The sequence below is a fragment of the Heptranchias perlo genome, chromosome 19 (assembly GCF_035084215.1).
Source record: "Heptranchias perlo isolate sHepPer1 chromosome 19, sHepPer1.hap1, whole genome shotgun sequence".
Lineage (NCBI taxonomy): Eukaryota > Metazoa > Chordata > Chondrichthyes > Hexanchiformes > Hexanchidae > Heptranchias > Heptranchias perlo.
The window spans coordinates 44,373,893-44,393,345 of record NC_090343.1 but is presented as its reverse complement, the minus strand read 5'-3'; the positions used below and the strand labels follow the sequence as shown (position 1 = coordinate 44,393,345).

Below are 19,453 nucleotides of genomic sequence, written 5' to 3'. Positions count from 1 at the left end.
GTAAAAAAAAACAGCGAAAACACAACTTGGGCCAATTTAGGAAAACAAAACTCTGGGAAATTCCACTCTGGTCTCTGAAGGCAATCAAGCAGACACCAGAAGGTTGTGGTGACTGATATCTCTAGTCTCAGTTAACCTAACTATCCTCAGTGATTCAGATTGTCATGCCTGAAATGTAATTGGGATTTTTCAGTATCGAGGAAGTGATTGTTTCCCTGTCAGCTGTATGAACTTTGGAAACTTTGTGGATTTCTGAGGCCAGAGCTTTTCTAACAAAGATGATTCCTCTTTTTTGATAATAGCCTTTTCAAACAGGGGAAATCCAGTCATTCACGCTGTCACACTGATGAATGTTTATGAAAAGGCAATATATCCTTTAATTGGCCAAGAAGAGTACCCATCACTGTTCTGTGCTGAGTTTGGTGGTTTCAACCAGTGGCAGCAGCTGAGGTGCTGTAATTGGCCTCTGATGGTAGCCGAGACTGGGGGAATGGATTGGGGGGGGGGCTGGTGAGGGGGGAATCGGCTGGGGTTCTGCTACTTCTGCTGGAAAGTGAACGAGCGTGGACCTTGGGTGAGGACAGATTCAAGCTCAGCTGCAGTGCCCACCTAAACCAACATGCCTCTAATCATTGGCAGGGAGATGGCCAGTGAGAATCAGCACCTTCAGAGGGAATGCCCAGTGAGAATCAGCACCTTCAGAGGGGGTGCCCAGTGAGAATCAGCACCTTCAGAGGGGGTGCCCAGTGAGAATTAGTACCTTTAGAGGGGGTGCCCAGTGAGAATCAGCACCTTCAGAGGGGGTGCCCAGTGAGAATCAGTACCTTCAGAGGGGATGCCCAGTGAGAATCAGCACCTTCAGAGGGGGTGCCCAGTGAGAATCAGCACCTTCAGAGGAGGGAGGGAGAAAATATTGGGTGGAGGGCAATTAAGAAAAATAGTTATGTGTATTACTCCAATCAGGGCACAGCTGGATGATATAAACACCAACAACAACTTGCATTTACATCGAACCTTTCATGACTCCAGCACATCCTAAAGTGCTTTACTTTGAAATACAATGAAGTACTTTTGAAGTGTAGTCACTATTGTAATGTAGAAAACACAGCAGCCAGTTTGCACACAGCAGGGTCCCACACACAGCAATGTGATAAAGATCAGATGTTTTAGTGATGTTGGTTGAGGGATAAATATTGCCTGGGACTCCGGGGAAAACTCCCTTGCTCTTTTTCAAATAGTGCCATGGGATCTTTTATATCCACGTGAAAGGGTTTAATGCCTCACCTGACAGAAGGCACTTCCTCAGTGCGGAACAGAAATGCCAGCCTGGGTTATGTCTCACGTCTCTGGAATGGAACTTAAACCCACAACCTTCTGACTCAGAGACGAGAGTGCTACTGAGCCAAGGCTGGCATCTATGACGTGAGCAGAAGGAGCCAGAATTGGAAATGTCCTGGGAAAAATGAAAACATGCCGGCTGGCAAGGATCTAGTTACAACTAGTGTCAAAGAGACGTATAATTTCTATTAAATCATACACAGTAAAGCAGCTGAATTTATTAATGTCTAAGATACAACAGGCAGAGATAGATCCTTCCTCCCTACCAGTTTAACATGTTTTAGAATAGATATATGAACAGTGCAATTGAGTTTTGCCATGGAGAAATCGCTAGGTGTGTGTGTATAAGATTTGGCTGGATTGTGGTCTGTAAGTGGACACAGGTTGCGATTTTCATTCTGTGACTGTGCTTCTTTCCCAGTGTTGTCAACCTGTGTCAAGCAACATCTGCAACAATGAGTCCGAGTACTCAAAGTTCAGCAAGTGTTGCTCAAAGTGCCCGCCTGGTGAGTAATGACATTAAAATAACAATGATTGAAACAGGGGTCTGAGTGATAGGAACATAAGAATAGGAGTTGGCCCCTCGAGCCTGTTCCATCTGTTCAAATAGATCATGGCTGATCTGTATCTTAACTCCAACTACCCGCCTTGGTTCCGTAACCCTTAATACCCTTACCTAACAAAAATTTATCAATCTCAGTTTTGAAATTTTCAATTGACCCCCAGCCTCAACAGTTTTCTGGGGGAGAGTTCCAGATTTCCACTACCCTTTGGTTAACAAGTGCTTTCTGACATCACCCCTAAACGGCCTAGTTCTAATTTTAAGGTTATGCCCCCTTGTTCTGGACTCCCCCACTAGAGGAAATAGTTTCACTCTATTTACCCTATCAAATCCTTTTACCACCTTAAACCCCTCAATTAGATCACTCCTTAATTTTCTATATTCAAGGGAATACAAGCCTAGTCTATGCAACCTGTCCTCATAATTTAACCCCTTTAGCCCCGGTATCATTCTAGTGAATCTGCGCTGTCTTCTACCTCAACTCCACTTTCCCGCCCTATTCATATATCCCTTGATTCTCTTAGTGTCCAAAAATCTATCGACCTCAGTCTTGAATATACTCAATGACTGAGCATCCACAGCCCTCTGGGGTAGAGAATTCCAAAGATTCACAACCCTCTGAGTGAGGAAATTTTTCCTCATATTGGTTCTAAATGGCCAACCCCTTATCTTGAGACTATGACCCCTAGTTCTAGACTCTCCAGCCAGGGGAAACAACCTCTCAGCATCTACCCTGTCAAGCCCTCTAAGAATTTCATACGTTTCAATGAGATCACCTCTCATTCTTCTAAACTCCAGAGAATATGGGCCCATTCTACACAATCTCTCCTCATAGGACAACCCTCTCATCCCAGGAATCAATCTAGTGAACCTTCGTTGCACCCCCTCCAAGGCCAATATGTCCTTCCTGAGGTGCAGTGCCCACCTATGGTGTAGGAGGGAGGGTCGTGGTGTGGAAGGGGTTCCGGAATGATCTAAGAGGGAAAGGGAATGAGCGATACTGCGGTTAATACACTGGCTTTTCACTACTGGGTTCAAAGCTAGTCCACATTGGAGAGATGAAAATCTCACACCTGTTGGCTGTGAGGGTCTTTACATAAAATGAATGTGCGCAGCAGTCAATCCAGTTACTAGTGACAGTGACCCCACAACACGACACTGACCCTAATTGGGCACTAACTCGGTAACCTTATTTGGAGATGATACAAATGGTTGCTGGGTGGGAAATGGAAAAGTGTCACACTTGTGTAGTAAGGGGCGCTCGGCTGAGGTTGGGGCAGAGCAGAGGGAGGTTTACTCTGCATCTACATGAACTGGGCACGTCTTGATGCAGTTCTGGATGCCTGAAATGGATAATGTTCCATTTCAATCATCAACAACGCTCATTATGCTGAACATATGCCAGCCTTGGCTCAGTGGTAGCTCTCATTGTCTCTGAGTCAGAAGGTCATGGGTTCAAGTCCCACTCCAGAGACTTGAACACAAAATCTAGGCTAATGCTCCTTAGGCTCCTTAGGTAGACATAAAAAATCCCATGGTACTATTCAAAGAAGAGCAGGGGAGTTTGGCCAATATTTATCCCTCAACCAACATAATTAAAAACAGGTTATCTGATCAATATCTCATTGCTGTCTGTGGGACCTTGCTGTGCACAAATTGGCTGCTGCGTTTCCTACATTACAACAGTGACTACACTTCAAAAGTACTTATTTTGCTGTAAAGCATTTTGGGATTTCTTGAGGTTGTGAAAGGCGCTATAGAAATGCAAGTCTCTTTTCTTTTAACACAAAATTCAGATAAAAATGAATGTTGAAAGAATTGAGATAAAACAAAGCAGAATTGAGAAGGGAACCGTGATGGGGAGGAGAGTGAATATACAGCCAAACCTCTGCCCTCTACCTCAAGGTATTGCCTCTGGCTGAAAGAAACGACCTGTTAAGAAGCCGTGTTCATATTTTACAGTTTGGAAAGGTTATGTCCTCTTTGTCTTATTTATTTATTTATACTTTCCTTCCCGTATTCCTTTCTTTTTGGTTTTATACAAAGCAGCGATGATTAAATTGGTCCCATTTTCTCACTGGAAGAGCACTCAGCTCAGGAGCCATCCTGCGACGCAAAAGCATAGGACAGGTGCATTCTAACCCCACACTCTATTGATATCCACAGTGGGAGTGCATCGGGGGTTCCAATCATCAGTCCTGGCTGAGGATCTGGGAGAGGGAGAAATAGTTAATGGAGTTATCAGTCAGAGGGACAGAGAGGATGAGGGAAAGTTAGCATGAAAAGAATTTCCTCCTGCAGTACCAAGATCCTGTTCTGATTGGTTGGCCAGTAGCCATTTTGCCCAGCTTTCTGCAGGCTCTGGTATGGTTCCATCGTCCTCACTGCCTCAATCAAGTGGTCATTTTTCAGTCGTGAGCCCAGACAGTGAGTGTTAACAGGTTATTTGGCCATGGGTGGCATGGCAGCCAAGCCCGATCCTGCCCTTACCTGCATTTTCCACTTGGAGCCCCTGGACAATGATCAGGAGGGAAATCCACTCTAACCCAGGGACGTTAAGACATCAAGAACCATTGCAGTGTCCCTGCCACTGTCCCAGTTGAGATCAGGTAACAGACTGGAAGCTGAATCGGGGGACCTTCCTACTTTGTGTGGATCAGGAGCACGCTACGAGGAGCAGTTACCCACTGAACTGGTGGGGGAGTCTGTAGGATTGATAGTATGGGTGGAGATTTCTGAGGCCTGGACCATTCCACCCACCTGATTATGGGGGGATAGGATGTGACTAAATCGAAGACAGGAAAGAAAAGATTTATCCATAATACTGAGTGTATTTGCTCTGCTGATTATACTGAACATTTGTTGTTTGCAGGATCGTACACACGCATTGAATGTACAGCTGAAAAGGACACTGACTGTTCGCCTTGTGACAGTGGACGTTTTCAATCAGAGTGGAACACTTTGGACCATTGCCAACTGCATAAAACCTGTAGTAGGTATCAATTACTGCTGCGTGTCTAATTGATTAGGACCCAAAACCAGCTTCTGGAAAGGGAGGAAGTGACAATTTACTTGTCCTAGGTACAGACTCTGTGCTCAAAGTCCGACTGGACGTAAAGCTGCTCATTTGTACCCTTTGTCTCTGAAAATACTGCACCATGCTTCAGATTAAGATCATCCAACGGCCCCCCCACCAGTATCCCACGCAAGTGTCCATTCTTCAGGCATGAGCCTGGAAACTGAGTGTCACCATGCTATTTGACCACTAGGTGGCATCACAACCAAGCTGGCACCATCTTCATTAAAGAGTACCGAGCCAACCATTTCACTGGGAGAGCCATCTTTACATTTTTGTTGTGTTGTTTGGAAGTGAGGTGACAGCATGTTTGTGAAGAGATGAAAAATGTTTTACTAAACATTTACTGAAAGTGCTGGCCTTTACATAATCTATTAATATGATTCACCAATTATAATTCTCCTTCACTATTACATTACTTGGTGCATCAAATGGGCTTGTTCGTCCCCTAGATGTGATGTGCTGTCATTCTCATCCCTTTAACTCTTTGTTGTCTCTCTTTCTCTCTCAGGTGGAGAATTTTTGATAGAAAAGCATGGCACCAGTACCAGCGACACGATCTGCCAGTGCCCATCAGGAAAGCACTGCGTCAATAAGGACTGCGAGATCTGTGAAGACAATGAGGTCTGCAAGCTTGGATATGGAGTCGTTTACAAAGAAGGTAAAATTGAACCCTAGCAACTCTGGACCAGGGAGGGAAAAAAACATCAGGCTGGGGGTGGGGTGGGGGGGGGGTGGGGTGCTCCTCCTTCAGAGTCAGAAAATTAACAAACTATTCCCGCCTGAATTGGGTTATGGCTTTGCTAATTGAATAAACATCAGATTTTTTAGCAACGGGAAAAGTCCATTAGTCCCAAGAAACCTGTTTGATTTTTAATGGCTCTGTAAATTTGAGCTTTTGTGCCCATATCCTAACTTGCACCAAGTCCCGTTCACCCATCACACTTGTGCTTGCTGACCTGCATTAGCACCCGGTCCAGCAACACCTTGATTTTAAAATTCTCATCCTCATGTTCAAATCCCTCCATGGCCTCACCCCTCCTTATCTCTGTAATCTCCTCCAGCCCAACAACCCTCCATGATCTCTGCGCTCCTCCAAATCTGGCCTCGTACATCCCCGATTTCATTTGCCCCATCATTGGCGGCCGTGCCTTCAGCTGCCTAGGCCCTGAGCTCCGGAACTCCTTCCCTAAACCTCTCCGCCTCTCTACCTCTCTCTCCTCCTTTAAGGTGCTCCTTAAAACCTACCTCTTTGACCAAGCTTTTGGTCACCTGTCCTAATATCTCTGTCTTAATATCTCCTTACATGGTGCGTGTCAAATTTTGTCTGATAACGCTCCTGTGAAGTGCCTTGGGATGTTTTTGCTATGTTGAAGGAGCTATATAAATGCAAGTTGTTGTTGTTGTGGCACAGAGGGAGCTAAAGTGGTTAAAAAATTGGGTACTGCAGTATTTCTGAATTGTTTGCAAATGAGGGAGTCAGGCCTGTGGTATGTAGAATATAATTCTAAATAACACTATGTTTCTTTTGCCCAGCAGGTGAAGAATTCATGATTCCAGCGTGTGAGAAATGTGAGCTTGGATATTTTTCGAACATATCATCTGACTTGGAACCCTGCAGGAAATGGAGCGAGTAAGTCTGGCACTGAGTGAAGGTATCCAGGATATGATGTTGGGACATCCCAGAAATAACCTTCCATAAAATGATCAAAACAGCTGCCTTGATGGTCTCTTAGGTAAAGGCAGTGCCTGGTGTAGTAAAGAAAGAAAGAAAGACTTGCATTTATATAGCACTTTTCATGATGTCCCAAAACGCTTTACAGCCAATGAAGTGTAGTCACCGTTGTAATGTAGGAAACATACTGAGACATACAGAGCAAAAAGTCCCAGATTTGATTCCTGGTCTGTGCTGATTTGATTCCTGGTCTGTTACGGATCTCAACCAAGGTGGGAGTACTCTGATTCCACTTAGGACCCCACAGAAGGGAAAAAACAGCCAGTTTCTGGGGAGGAGAAAAACATCAGGCATGAGCCTAATGACTGTCTAGTGACATCAGCTGGAAAGTGTATGTGTCTAAAAGGGGTAAAGGAACAGAGAGATCTGGGGGTAGATGTGTGCAAATTGTTAAAGGTGGCACGGCAGGTTGAGAAAGTGATTAAAAAAGCATACGGGATCCTGGACTTTATAAATAGAGGCATAGAGTACAAAAGCAAGGAAATCATGATGAACCTTTATAAAACGCTGTTTCGGCCACAGCTGGAGTATTGTGTCCAGTTCTGGGCACCGCACTTTAGGAAAGATGTGAAGGCCTTAGAGAGGGTGCAGAAGAGATTTACTAGAATGATTCCAGGGATAAGGGACTTTAGTTACGCAGATAGACTGGAGAAGCTGGGGTTGTTCTCGTTGGAACAGAGAAGGTTGAGAGGAGATTTGATAGATGTATTCAAAATCATGAAGGGTCCAGACAGAGTAGATAGAGAGAAACTGTTCCCATTGGCGGAAGGGTCAAGAACCAGAGGACATAGTTTTAAGGTGATTGGCAAAAGAGCCAAAGGCGACATGAGAAAAAACTTTTTTACACAGCGAGTGGTTAGGATCTGGAATGCACTGCCAGAGGGGATGGTGGAGGCAGATTCAATCATGGCCTTCAAAAGGGAAGTCGATAAGTACTTGAAAGGAAAAAATTTGCAGGGCTACGGGGATAGGGCGGGGGAGTGGGACTAGCTGGATTGCGTGGACTCGATGGGCCGAATGGCCGTCTTCCGTGCTGTAACCTTTCAATGATTCTATGATTCTATTTCTGGCTGACGCTAGATTAGAAGGGAGGGAAGGAGGTTTGAAGGTAGAAAAATAATAAAGTACCTGTAAGTTGATAACATTTTGCACTTTGATATATAACCTGCCAATTAAATGAATAAAAGTTTTTAAAATCTCTTTTCTCTTTTATTATGTTATTGTTCAAGTAAGCTCTTTGCTGTAATGGGAAAGTTACAGTACCAGACAGTTCAGCCTTAAAGGAGAGTTTGGGCATAAGAGAGATAAGGAGAGGTATTAGAGGGGTAAGTTTCAATGGGAGAGTTTGGGTACTAGAGGGGTGAATTTCAATGGGCCGAATGGTCTTTTCCCTCCCCTAACTGTTCTTATGACAATGGCTCAATGTTGATGCCTACATTGCCCTGCAGCAAAAGCGCCACCTGTTGGCCAAGTGTGGAAAGGCACTCAAACTGCACAAATCTGGGGCTGCCTAATGGACTGTCCAAACTGATGGCAGCTGCCCAGTTGGAGGGAGGCAAATGTCCCTCAGGGAGAGGGGCAACTGAAAAGGGTAGAAAAATAATAACTGTGCTTTCCATTTTCTCCTTTTAGCTGCGGGTCACTGCAAATGCTGGAGTATGGAGCTGCAACAAAGGATGTGAAATGTGGTGAGTGCTCAAAGAGATATTGTTTCCTGAAGCTTCGGGAAGCGAGGTATGATTACAAACCATCAACAGAGCAAGACTCACTGGGGGTAATTTTGACTTTGGGTCAATGGAAATGGCCCAAATGAAGTTAATGGAAGTGGAAATCGGGAGCGATGTATAACGGCCGGCTGATCCAAAATCGCCCATTTTATACTTTCGCCCAAAGTCAAAATTACCCCCACTATGTCCTACTCTAAATCGTTCTTTTCAACAAACTCAAAACTGTAGACTCCTTATCTCTGAATCTTCCCTTTATCCTGCATTCTGAAGGCTTTTAAAACCCAAGCTTGCTTTTGTCTAACCACTGCCTCTCGATTTATCTTGTTTTCTATCCAACTTTTCTCAACCTTGGTGGCGTCCTGAATTGTGGACCTTCATCTGCACTTCTCAAGTCTTGTCCATGACCTGACCAGTCCAGTGACAATGGGGAGCTGGCCATAGGATTTTGGGGGCCTCAGCAAGTTCAGTCATGGGGTCCTCTACCCAGCCTGGCCCTTTCCATCCTGTCACCTGAGTGTTTTTTACTTCAGAGGAATGTAACTGGTATTTCTGAGTTATGCTGTATGCTTTCAACCTATCTGCAGTTTAGTTTTTTTAAAAATTATTCTTATTGAAAACTGATTGTCTCCCCAGGGTGCTTGTTAAATACGAAATGACATCTGGCACCCTCAGATATAATGGAGAAGAGAAAACTGAGGGAACAAACTGGACTTTTTCTTTTCGTTTCTCAATTCTTAACAATTTCCTGCTGTAGCACTGACTGGCAGGCTGGTGGGGCCCACAGCTGTGGGTTTGATGGATGCTTAAAGCTGTCAAAAGACAACATGATTCTGAAACTGGTGGCACTCTGGATTTAATCCAGCACTGGATTAATGGGCACAGATGTCTCCACTTAAACCTGGACCCGATTAAAGTATAATCATGGCTCAGGCATCAAACTCCAATTTATTGCATGAGCACTCATTAAGTGGTATTGGATCTAAATCACTGGTATTGGATGGCCTGGTGGCACTGGGTGTTGGTGCAATAATGCGCTGTATCATTGATTGGTAGGAGGCAGGTGGTGAGGTCTGATGTCTTGCCCAGTGAGGTAGATTTGCACCTGCCATTCTCCTCATGGTGAATTCTGCCAACTAGCACCTGGAGGTAGGATCACATCTGCTATTCTCCAGATGGTTGATTCTGCTGTCTCATCTTTGAAGTAGGATTGTACCCACCCATTCTCCAGATGGTTGATTCTGCCATCTCTCCCTGTGAGGTAGGATTGTACCCACTTATTCTCCAGATGGTTGATTCTGCCATCTCTCCCTGTGAGGTAGGATTGTACCCACCCATTCTCCAGATGGTTGATTCTGCCATCTTTCCCTTGAGGTAGGATTGTACCCACCCATTCTCCAGATGGTTGATTCTGCCATCTCTCCCTTGAGGTAGGATTGTACCCACCCATTCTCCAGATGGTTGATTCTGCCATCTCTCCCTTGAGGTAGGATTGTACCCACCCATTCTCTAGATATTAGGTTGTGGTGACTTTCTCTATTAGGTAGAATCACACTTGCCATTCTCCACATGGTGAGCTCCCCTGTCTGACCCCAGAGAAGCTGCCTGCCCGCAGTGAGGGGGAGAGAATGGAGACAAGCCAAGCTGAAGTGCTGTCTCTTGGACCACCTAGTGACCATTTACAGTGATAACAACAAAGTTTCTAGGAAAATTTGGTTGATCACCTGTCCAACCTACAGATAAATAAAAAATGTAGATGGAGGAATATAATTTATTTAAAGAATCCTGCGTATTTATTGCTGTATACTCTGTTTCTTCTCAGGTACCCCAGAACCTTCATCCAAGGTGGGATTAGTCACAGTGATTGTACTCCTTAGTGCATTACTTGCTATCATCATATTGTCTTTCTTCATAAATTATGGACATAATCAAGGTAATGGGCCAAAACATTTCACTTTGTGTATTTCTTTTACTATTTTTGTGAATTTTATGCTCGTCAAGGTGAAGGATGTTGGACCTAGGAAATGCAACACTCTCCATTTTGGGTGTTCATTGTCAGTATCAAACACTCCCAGGTCAGGTACAGCACGGTTAGATACAAAGTAAAGCACCCTCTGAACTGTCCCATCAAACACTCCCAGGTCAGGTACAGCACGGTTAGATACAAAGTAAAGCACCCTCTGAACTGTCCCATCAAACACTCCCAGGTCAGGTACAGCACGGTTAGATACAAAGTAAAGCACCCTCTGAACTGTCCCATCAAACACTCCCAGGTCAGGTACAGCACGGTTAGATACAAAGTAAAGCACCCTCTGAACTGTCCCATCAAACACTCCCAGGTCAGGTACAGCACAGTTAGATACAAAGTAAAGCACCCTCTAAACTGTCCCATCAAACACTCCCAGGTCAGGTACAGCACAGTTAGATACAAAATAAAGCACCCTCTAAACTGTCCCATCAAACACTCCCAGGTCAGGTACAGCATGGGTTAGATATAGAGTAAAGTTCCCTTTACACTGTCCCATCAAACACTCCCAAGTCAGGTACAGCACAATTAGATGTAGAGTAAAGCTCCCTCTAAACTGCCCCATCAAACACTCCCAGGTCAGCTACAGCGCAGTTAGTGATGGGGCAAAACTCCTACTACTCTGATCCAACCTCAGAAGAGCATCTCCTACTGCACTGGTGTGGCATTTCTTCAGTTCCAGTACTTGCCATCCTGTGGCCTTTCTGGGTGAGATTGCCAATATAGCTGCAATTAATGCCAGTCAATTGGATGAGACGTTAAGCCAGAGCTCCACCTGCCTGTTCAGGTGGATGTTATACATCCCATTGGCACAAGGAAAGCATGGAACTGCCCTTGGGTGCTAGCCAACATACCTCCCTCCAGCCAACACCAACAAAATCAGATTAACTGGTCAGTTGCTATTTGCGAGACTTTGCGCTCTTCAAAAGAATTAATTGGCTGTGAACATTTTGGGATGTCCTGAGAACATGGTAAGGTGTTTAATAAGTACAAGTATTTCCTTAATTATGTGCTGTGGATCCATGCCCACTGGGAACTATGTAAAGACTGTGCAAACCCATTTCACATACGGCCCTCACAGCCAACAGAGAAGGAGACTTTCATCATTTTGTGCCAATTTCCTCCCATCCTGGGGTGGTGATGAGTGATGGGTACAATCCCACGAGTTATTACATTCTGTTTCTCTCTCTTTCAGACAATCGGAATAAAATAAGGAACGCCATCAGCAGGCTGGTAAGTTATATTATAAATGATTTTGTTAGCAAAATCAAAGACGACATGAATTAAAAAGTGAATTTTTGCAAGAAAAACAAATGTTAAAAGGACTCAGCATTGTTGGTTCCACGCATACTGTATGAATGGGGCATTTTCTTATTTAGTTTATGCATTGAGCTTGTGGTGTGGATTATTCACTGAACATCCTCGTTGATCACTGCTGCAGTCAGCTTCATTTCCGTGTCAGTGACTGTCTCAATTGTAGAAACCATAATTGACATTTATTCCCAATGGTTTTCTTCCCATTTTCGGCCTTCCACTCCTGAAAGCACTGATTTGTGCTGGTTCCCCGGTGCTAGTTACCCTCCAGTACTTCCGCCAAGTGTCGTATTTCACATGTGTGCCTGATAGTAATCAGGACCAGGGGTCACTGATAGTGATCAGGACCAGGGGTCACTGATAATGATCAGGAGAGGGGTCATGATAGTGATCAGGTCCAGGGGCTACTGATAGTGATCAGGTCCAGGGAATCAGAGAAATGATATTGGGACAAAGCATCAAGATAATGAAACAGTTTGGGTGGAGATAAGGAATAATAAGGGGAAAAAAACATTAGTGGGCGTAGTATATAGGCCTCCTAATAGTTGCAACTCTGCTGGAAGAAGTATTAATCAGGAAATAGTCGGGGCATGTAATAAGGGAACAGCCATAATTATGGGGGATTTTAATTATCATATTAACTGGACAAATCAAATTGGGCAGAGCAGCCTTGAGGACGAGTTCATTGAGTGCATCAGGGATGGATTTCTTGAGCAGTATGTAACTGATCCTACAAGGGGGCAGGCAACCTTGGACCTGGTCCTGTGTAATGAGTCAGGATTAATTAATAATGTCCTAGTTAAGGATCCCCTTGGAACGAGCGACCACAACATGGTTGAATTCCATATCCAATTAGAGGGTGAGAAGGTTGATTCTCAAACAAGCGTACTGAGCTTGAATAAAGGAGACTATGATGGTATGAGAGCAGAATTGATTAAAGTGGACTGGGAAAATAGATTAAAGGGTAAGACGGTACATGAGCAGTGGTGTTAATTTAGGGAGTTATTTTACAACTTTCAAAATAAATATATTCCACTGAGGAAAAAAGGGTGTAAAAGAAATGACAGCCATCCGTGGCTAAGTAAAGAAATCAAGGATAGTATCCGACTAAAAACAAGGACATATAAGGTAGCCAAACTTAGTGGGAGGATAGAAGATTGGGAATTCTTCAAAAGACAGCAAAAAGTAACTAAAGGATTGATTAAGAAAGGGAAGTTAGATTATGAAAAGAAATTAGCAAAAAATATAAAAACAGATAGCAAGAGTTTCTATAGTTATATAAAAAGAAAAAGGGTGGCTAAGGCAAACATAGGTCCCTCAGAGGATGAGACCGGGAAATTAATGGTGGGAAACATGGAGATGGCAAAAATGCTGAACAAATATTTTGTTTCAGTCTTTACAGTAGAGGACACTAAGAATATCCCAACACTGGACAAACAGGGGACTCTACGGGGGGAGGAGCTAAATACGATTAAAATCACTCAGGAGATGGTACTCAGTAAAATAATGGGACTCAAGGCGGATAAATCCCCTGGACCTGATGGCTTCCATCCTAGGGTCTTGAGGGAAGTGGCAGTAGGGATTGTGGATGCTTTGGTGATAGTTTTCCAAAATTCCCTGGACTCAGGAGAGGTCCCGGCAGATTGGAAAACTGCTAATGTAACACCGTTATTTAAAAAGGGTAGTAGGCAGAAGGCTGGAAATTATAGGCCAGTTAGCTTAACATCTGTGGTGGGTAAAATTTTGGAGTCTATTATTAAGGAGACAGTAACGGAACATTTAGATAAGCATAATTTAATAGGACAAAGTCAGCATGGCTTTATGAAGGGGAAGTCATGTCTGACAAATTTGCTTGAGTTCTTTGAGGATATAACGTATAGGGTGGATAAAGGGGAACCAGTGGACATAGTGTATTTAGACTTCCAGAAGGCATTCGACAAGGTGCCACATAAAAGATTATTACTTAAGATAAAAAATCACGGGATTGGGGGTAATATTCTGGCATGGGTGGAGGATTGGTTATCGAACAGGAAGCAGAGAGTTGGGATAAATGGTTCATTTTCGGACTGGCAACCAGTAACCAGTGGTGTTCCACAGGGGTCGGTGCTGGGTCCCCAAATCTTTACAATCTATATTAACGATTTGGAGGAGGGGACCGAGTGCAACATATCAAAATTTGCAGATGATACAAAGATGGGAGGGAAAGTAGAGAGTGAGGAGGACATAAAAAACCTGCAGGGGGATATAGACAGGCTGGGTGAGTGGGCGGAGATTTGGCAGATGCAATATAATATTGGAAAATGTGAGGTTATGCACTTTGGCAGGAAAAATCAGAGAGCAAGTTATTTTCTTAATGGCGAGAGACTGGAAAGTACTGCAGTACAAAGGGATCTGGGGGTCCTAGTGCAAGAAAATCAAAAAGTTGGTATGCAGGTGCAGCAGGTGATCAAGAAAGCCAACAGAATGTTGGCTTTTATTGCTAGGGGGATAGAATATAAAAACAGGGAGGTATTGCTGCAGTTATATAAGGTATTGGTGAGACCGCACCTGGAATACTGCATACAGTTTTGGTCTCCATACTTAAGAAAAGACATACTTGCTCTCGAGGCAGTACAAAGAAGGTTCACTCGGTTAATCCCGGGGATGAGGGGGCGGACATATGAGGAGAGGTTGAGTAGATTGGGACTCTACTCATTGGAGTTCAGAAGAATGAGAGGCGATCTTATTGAAACATATAAGATTGTGAAGGGTCTTGATCGGGTGGATGCAGTAAGGATGTTCCCAAAGATGGGTGAAACTAGAACTAGGGGGCATAATCTTAGAATAAGGGGCTGCTCTTTCAAAACTGAGATGAGGAGAAACTTCTTCACTCAGAGGGTGGTAGGTCTGTGGAATTTGCTGCCCCAGGAAGCTGTGGAAGCTACATCATTAGATAAATTTAAAACAGAAATAGACAGTTTCCTAGAAGTAAAGGGAATTAGGGGTTATGGGGAGCGGGCAGGAAATTGGACATGAAGCTGAGTTCGGATCGGTCAATGCCCTGTGGGTGGCGCAGAGGGCCCAGGGGCTGTGTGGCCGGGTCCTGCTCCTACTTCTTGTGTTCTTTAGATTTGTGGTTGGGATCAGATCAGCCATGATCTTATTGAATGGCGGAGCAGGCTCGAGGGGCCGATTGGCCTACTCCTGCTCCAATTTCTTATGTTCTTATCACTGGTAGTGATCAGGAGCAGGGGTCGCTGATAGTGATCTCAAGGGGTCACTGATAGTGATCTCAAGGGGTCACTGATAGTGATCAGGAGAGGGGTCACTGATAGTGATGAGGTCCAGGGGTCACTGATAGTGATCAGGACCAGGGGTCACTGATAGTGATGAGGTCCAGGGGTCACTGATAGTGATCAGGTCCAGGGGTCACTGATAGTGATCAGGAGCAGGGGCAACTGATAGTGATCAGGAGCAGGGGTCACTGATAGTGATCATGACCAGGGGTCACTGATAGTGATCAGGAGCAGGGGTCACTGATAGTGATCAGGACCAGGGGTCACTGATAGTCATCAGGTCCAGGGGTCACTGATAGTGATCAGGAGCAGGGGTCACTGAAAGTGATCACGACCAGGGGTCACTGATAGTGATCACAAGCAGGGGTCACTGATAGTGATCAGGAGAGGGGTCACAGATAGTGTTCAGGAGAGGGGTCACTGATCGTGATCAGGAGAGGGGTCTCAGATAGTGATCAGGAGAGGGGTCACTGATAGTGATCAGGAGGGGGTCACAGATAGTGTTCAGGAGAGGGGTCACTGATAGTGATCAGGAGAGGGGTCACAGATAGTGATCAGGTCCAGGGGTCACTGATAGTGATCAGGAGAGGGGTCACAGATAGTGTTCAGGAGAGGGGTCACTGATAGTGATCAGGAAAGGTCACTGATAGTAATCAGGAGTGGGGTCACTGACATTGATCAGGAAAGGGATCACTGATAGTGATCAGGGGAGGGGTTACTGATTGTGATCAGGAGAGGGGTCACTGATAGTAATCAGGAGACGGGGTCACTGATAGTGATCAGGAGAGGGGTCACAGATAGTGTTCAGGAGAGGGGTCACTGATAGTGATCAGGAGAGGGGTCACAGATAGTGTTCAGGAGAGGGGTCACTGATAGTGATCACGACCAGGGGTCACTGATAGTGATCACAAGCAGGGGTCACTGATAGTGATCAGGAAAGGGATCACTGATAGTGATCAGGGGAGGGGTTACTGATTGTGATCAGGAGAGGGGTCACTGATAGTAATCAGGAGACGGGGTCACTGATAGTGATCAGGAGAGGGGTCACAGATAGTGTTCAGGAGAGGGGTCACTGATAGTGATCAGGAGAGGGGTCACAGATAGTGTTCAGGAGAGGGGTCACTGATAGTGATCACGACCAGGGGTCACTGATAGTGATCACAAGCAGGGGTCACTGATAGTGATCAGGAGAGGAGTCACAGATAGTGTTCAGGAGAGGGGTCACTGATAGTGATCAGGAGAGGGGTCTCAGATAGTGTTCAGGAGAGGGGTCACTGATAGTGATCAGGAGAGGGGTCACTGATAGTGATCAGGAGAGGGGTCACAGATAGTGTTCAGGAGAGGGGTCACTGGTAGTGTTCAGGAGAGGGGTCACAGATAGTGTTCTGGAGAGGGGTCACTGATAGTGATCAGGGGAAGGATCACTGATAGTGTTCAGGAGAGGGGTCACTGATAGTGATCAGGAAAGGTCACTAATAGTAATCAGGAGTGGGGTCACTGACATTGATCAGGAAAGGGATCACTGATAGTGATCAGGGGAGGGGTTACTGATTGTGATCAGGAGAGGGGTCACTGATAGTAATCAGGAGACGGGGTCACTGATAGTGATCAGGAGACGGGGTCACTGATAGTGATCAGAGGAGGGGTCACTGATAGTAATCAGGAGACGGGGTCACTGATAGTGATCAGAGGAGGGGTCATTGATAGTAATCAGGAGATGGGGTCACTGATAGTGATCAGGAGACGGGGTCACTGATAGTGATCAGGAGACGAGGTCACTGATCGTGATCAGGAGAGGGGTCACTGATAGTGATCAGGAGAGGGGTCACAGATAGTGTTCAGGGGAGGGGTCACTGATAGTGATCACGACCAGGGGTCACTGATAGTGATCACAAGCAGGGGTCACTGATAGTGATCAGGAGAGGAGTCACAGATAGTGTTCAGGAGAGGGGTCACTGATAGTGATCAGGAGAGGGGTCTCAGATAGTGTTCAGGAGAGGGGTTACTGATAGTGATCAGGAGAGGGGTCACTGATAGTGATCAGGAGAGGGGTCACAGATAGTGTTCAGGAGAGGGGTCACTGGTAGTGTTCAGGAGAGGGGTCACAGATAGTGTTCAGGAGAGGGGTCACAGATAGTGTTCTGGAGAGGGGTCACTGATAGTGATCAGGGGAAGGATCACTGATAGTGTTCAGGAGAGGGGTCACTGATAGTGATCAGGAAAGGTCACTAATAGTAATCAGGAGTGGGGTCACTGACATTGATCAGGAAAGGGATCACTGATAGTGATCAGGGGAGGGGTTACTGATTGTGATCAGGAGAGGGGTCACTGATAGTAATCAGGAGACGGGGTCACTGATAGTGATCAGGAGACGGGGTCACTGATAGTGATCAGAGGAGGGGTCACTGATAGTAATCAGGAGACGGGGTCACTGATAGTGATCAGAGGAGGGGTCATTGATAGTAATCAGGAGACGGGGTCACTGATAGTGATCAGGAGACGGGGTCACTGATAGTGATCAGGAGACGAGGTCACTGATCGTGATCAGGAGAGGGGTCACTGATAGTGATCAGAGGAGGGGTCACTGATCGTGATCAGGAGAGGGGTCACTGGCTGCTTGTTCCCCTCCCTAGTTTAGTGACACCGTGACAAAATAGTGTTCCCACTGCAGCTGCAGCTGAGAACAGGTGACTGAATCCTGACCAGGGGTTTAATCTTGGACCTTCCTGGTTTGTAAATTGTCACCCTTACAAATTGAGCAATTACTTTTTTTAAATAATCAAATAAAATTGGGCTTTTTGTATTATCTTTGGAGAAACTGACAACTTGTCTGTGTTTCTACATTTTTAGCTGAAGAAAAGAATCAAGGTTCAGACGCCGATCCAGGAGCTAGTGATGACTGAGAATGGAAGGATATTAACCACGGCTGGAGATGAAGACAAGAGCCCTGAGGATGGGACTCAGCTTCTGACTGTGTAAACCGTAGGTGTGAAGACTATCAAACCGAGCTCCAGTGGGATACGGCGGTGGACATTGCGCTGATGCTGACATCTTGGTGTTTTCAGCGGTGTTTCTCCGAACTCTGTCGCAGCCATAGGCCTATGTGGACATCCAACTATGAACTTACTAATCCCGGTGTTAAAGATTTCAGCACTGGGTCGGAACAACATATGATTTAATCTGCACACACAGCGACACAGCATGGGAAATGCTGCTTGAATTACAACATGTGTATATCTTTCTGCCTGCATGTGGAGATGAAAGCTTTTCAGATCCAAGTTGTTGCAATCAGATTGCTGCTCCCCACTCAGTTGCAGATCTCGATCCTGAACTGCCTGTAGTCAAATTTATGTTTCGCAGGCACCTGTGAATGTAAAAGTAGCTTCGCTTCTACTGTGGGGCTCGACTGTGTAAAACCTTTTGAGAATTTGACCGGGAGTACAGACAATTATCCCCCTCCCCCTCCCAAGTTTTCTCCCCCCACCATTCTGAGGGCGCGGACCCTAGGGTATAATTCCAAAGGTGTCATCAGCCCTTTGTATTGCTCCCAAGTGGTTCTTGTGGGTTAATGTATATTTTGATAAGTGTACAGATATGGTTTAAATATGTAATAAATCTGAAATGTTGTAAAAAGTAATAAAATGAATAACTGACTATCATTTAATGAAGTCAGATGATATTTCATTAATACAAGCCTGTAAAATGGTTTGTTATGATGAGGGGCCATTGTAAAACAGATTCATTCAGTTCAAGGTCATGTCTCCGCGGTCCGCCTGTTTTAAAATTATATGTCAGTGATTATTTTTAGAATCTCATTTTCTTTCTCCTCTCCCAATTTTTTCCCTCCACTCCTGAAGGCGCTGATTCTTCCTGGGATACAGTTCCATAGAAAGAAAGACTTGCTTTTATAAAGCGTCTTTCATGACCTCAGGTCGTCCCAAAGTGCTTTACAGCCAATTAAGTACTTTTGAAGTGTCGTCACTGTTGTAATGTAGGAAACGTGGCAGCCAATTTGTTCACAGCAAGGTCCCACAGACAGCAATGAGATACATGGCCAGATAATCTGTTTTAGGTGTTGGTTGAGGTATAAATATTGGCCAGGACATCAGGGAGAACTCACCTACTCTTCTTTAAATAGTGCCCTAGGATCCTTTATGTCCACCTGAGAGGGCAGCAAGGCCTCGGTTTAACGTCCCATCCGAAACATGGCACCTCTGACAGTGCAGCACCCCCTTAGTAGTGCACTGAAGTATCAGCTTAGATTTTACGCTCAAATCTCTGGAGTTGAACTTGAACCTACAACCTTCTGACTCAGAAGCAGGAATGCTACCACTAAGCCACAGCCAACACCTATCGATGTAAATGGATATGTGTTTTCCTTGGGACATGTATGAATGCGTGTC

The 19,453-nt window shown here is 45.1% G+C and overlaps 1 protein-coding gene across 2 annotated transcripts in view; it reads left to right on the top strand.

Moving 5' to 3' along the window:
• LOC137335329 (tumor necrosis factor receptor superfamily member 5-like) overlaps positions 1-18,709 on the top strand; it is a 33,070-nt gene extending 14,361 nt beyond the window's left edge. The window contains exons 2-9 of one of the 2 annotated variants that reach the window (XM_068000650.1): positions 1,760-1,844; positions 4,773-4,892; positions 5,488-5,637; positions 6,513-6,609; positions 8,344-8,399; positions 10,258-10,368; positions 11,657-11,694; positions 17,901-18,709. In XM_068000650.1, coding sequence (XP_067856751.1) covers positions 1,760-1,844; positions 4,773-4,892; positions 5,488-5,637; positions 6,513-6,609; positions 8,344-8,399; positions 10,258-10,368; positions 11,657-11,694; positions 17,901-18,029 — 786 coding nt within the window. In that variant the 3' untranslated portion in view covers positions 18,030-18,709. The remainder of the gene's footprint in view (positions 1-1,759; positions 1,845-4,772; positions 4,893-5,487; positions 5,638-6,512; positions 6,610-8,343; positions 8,400-10,257; positions 10,369-11,656; positions 11,695-17,900) is intronic. The other variant, XM_068000651.1, reaches the window with a different exon arrangement.
• The last annotated feature ends 744 nt before the right edge of the window (positions 18,710-19,453 follow it).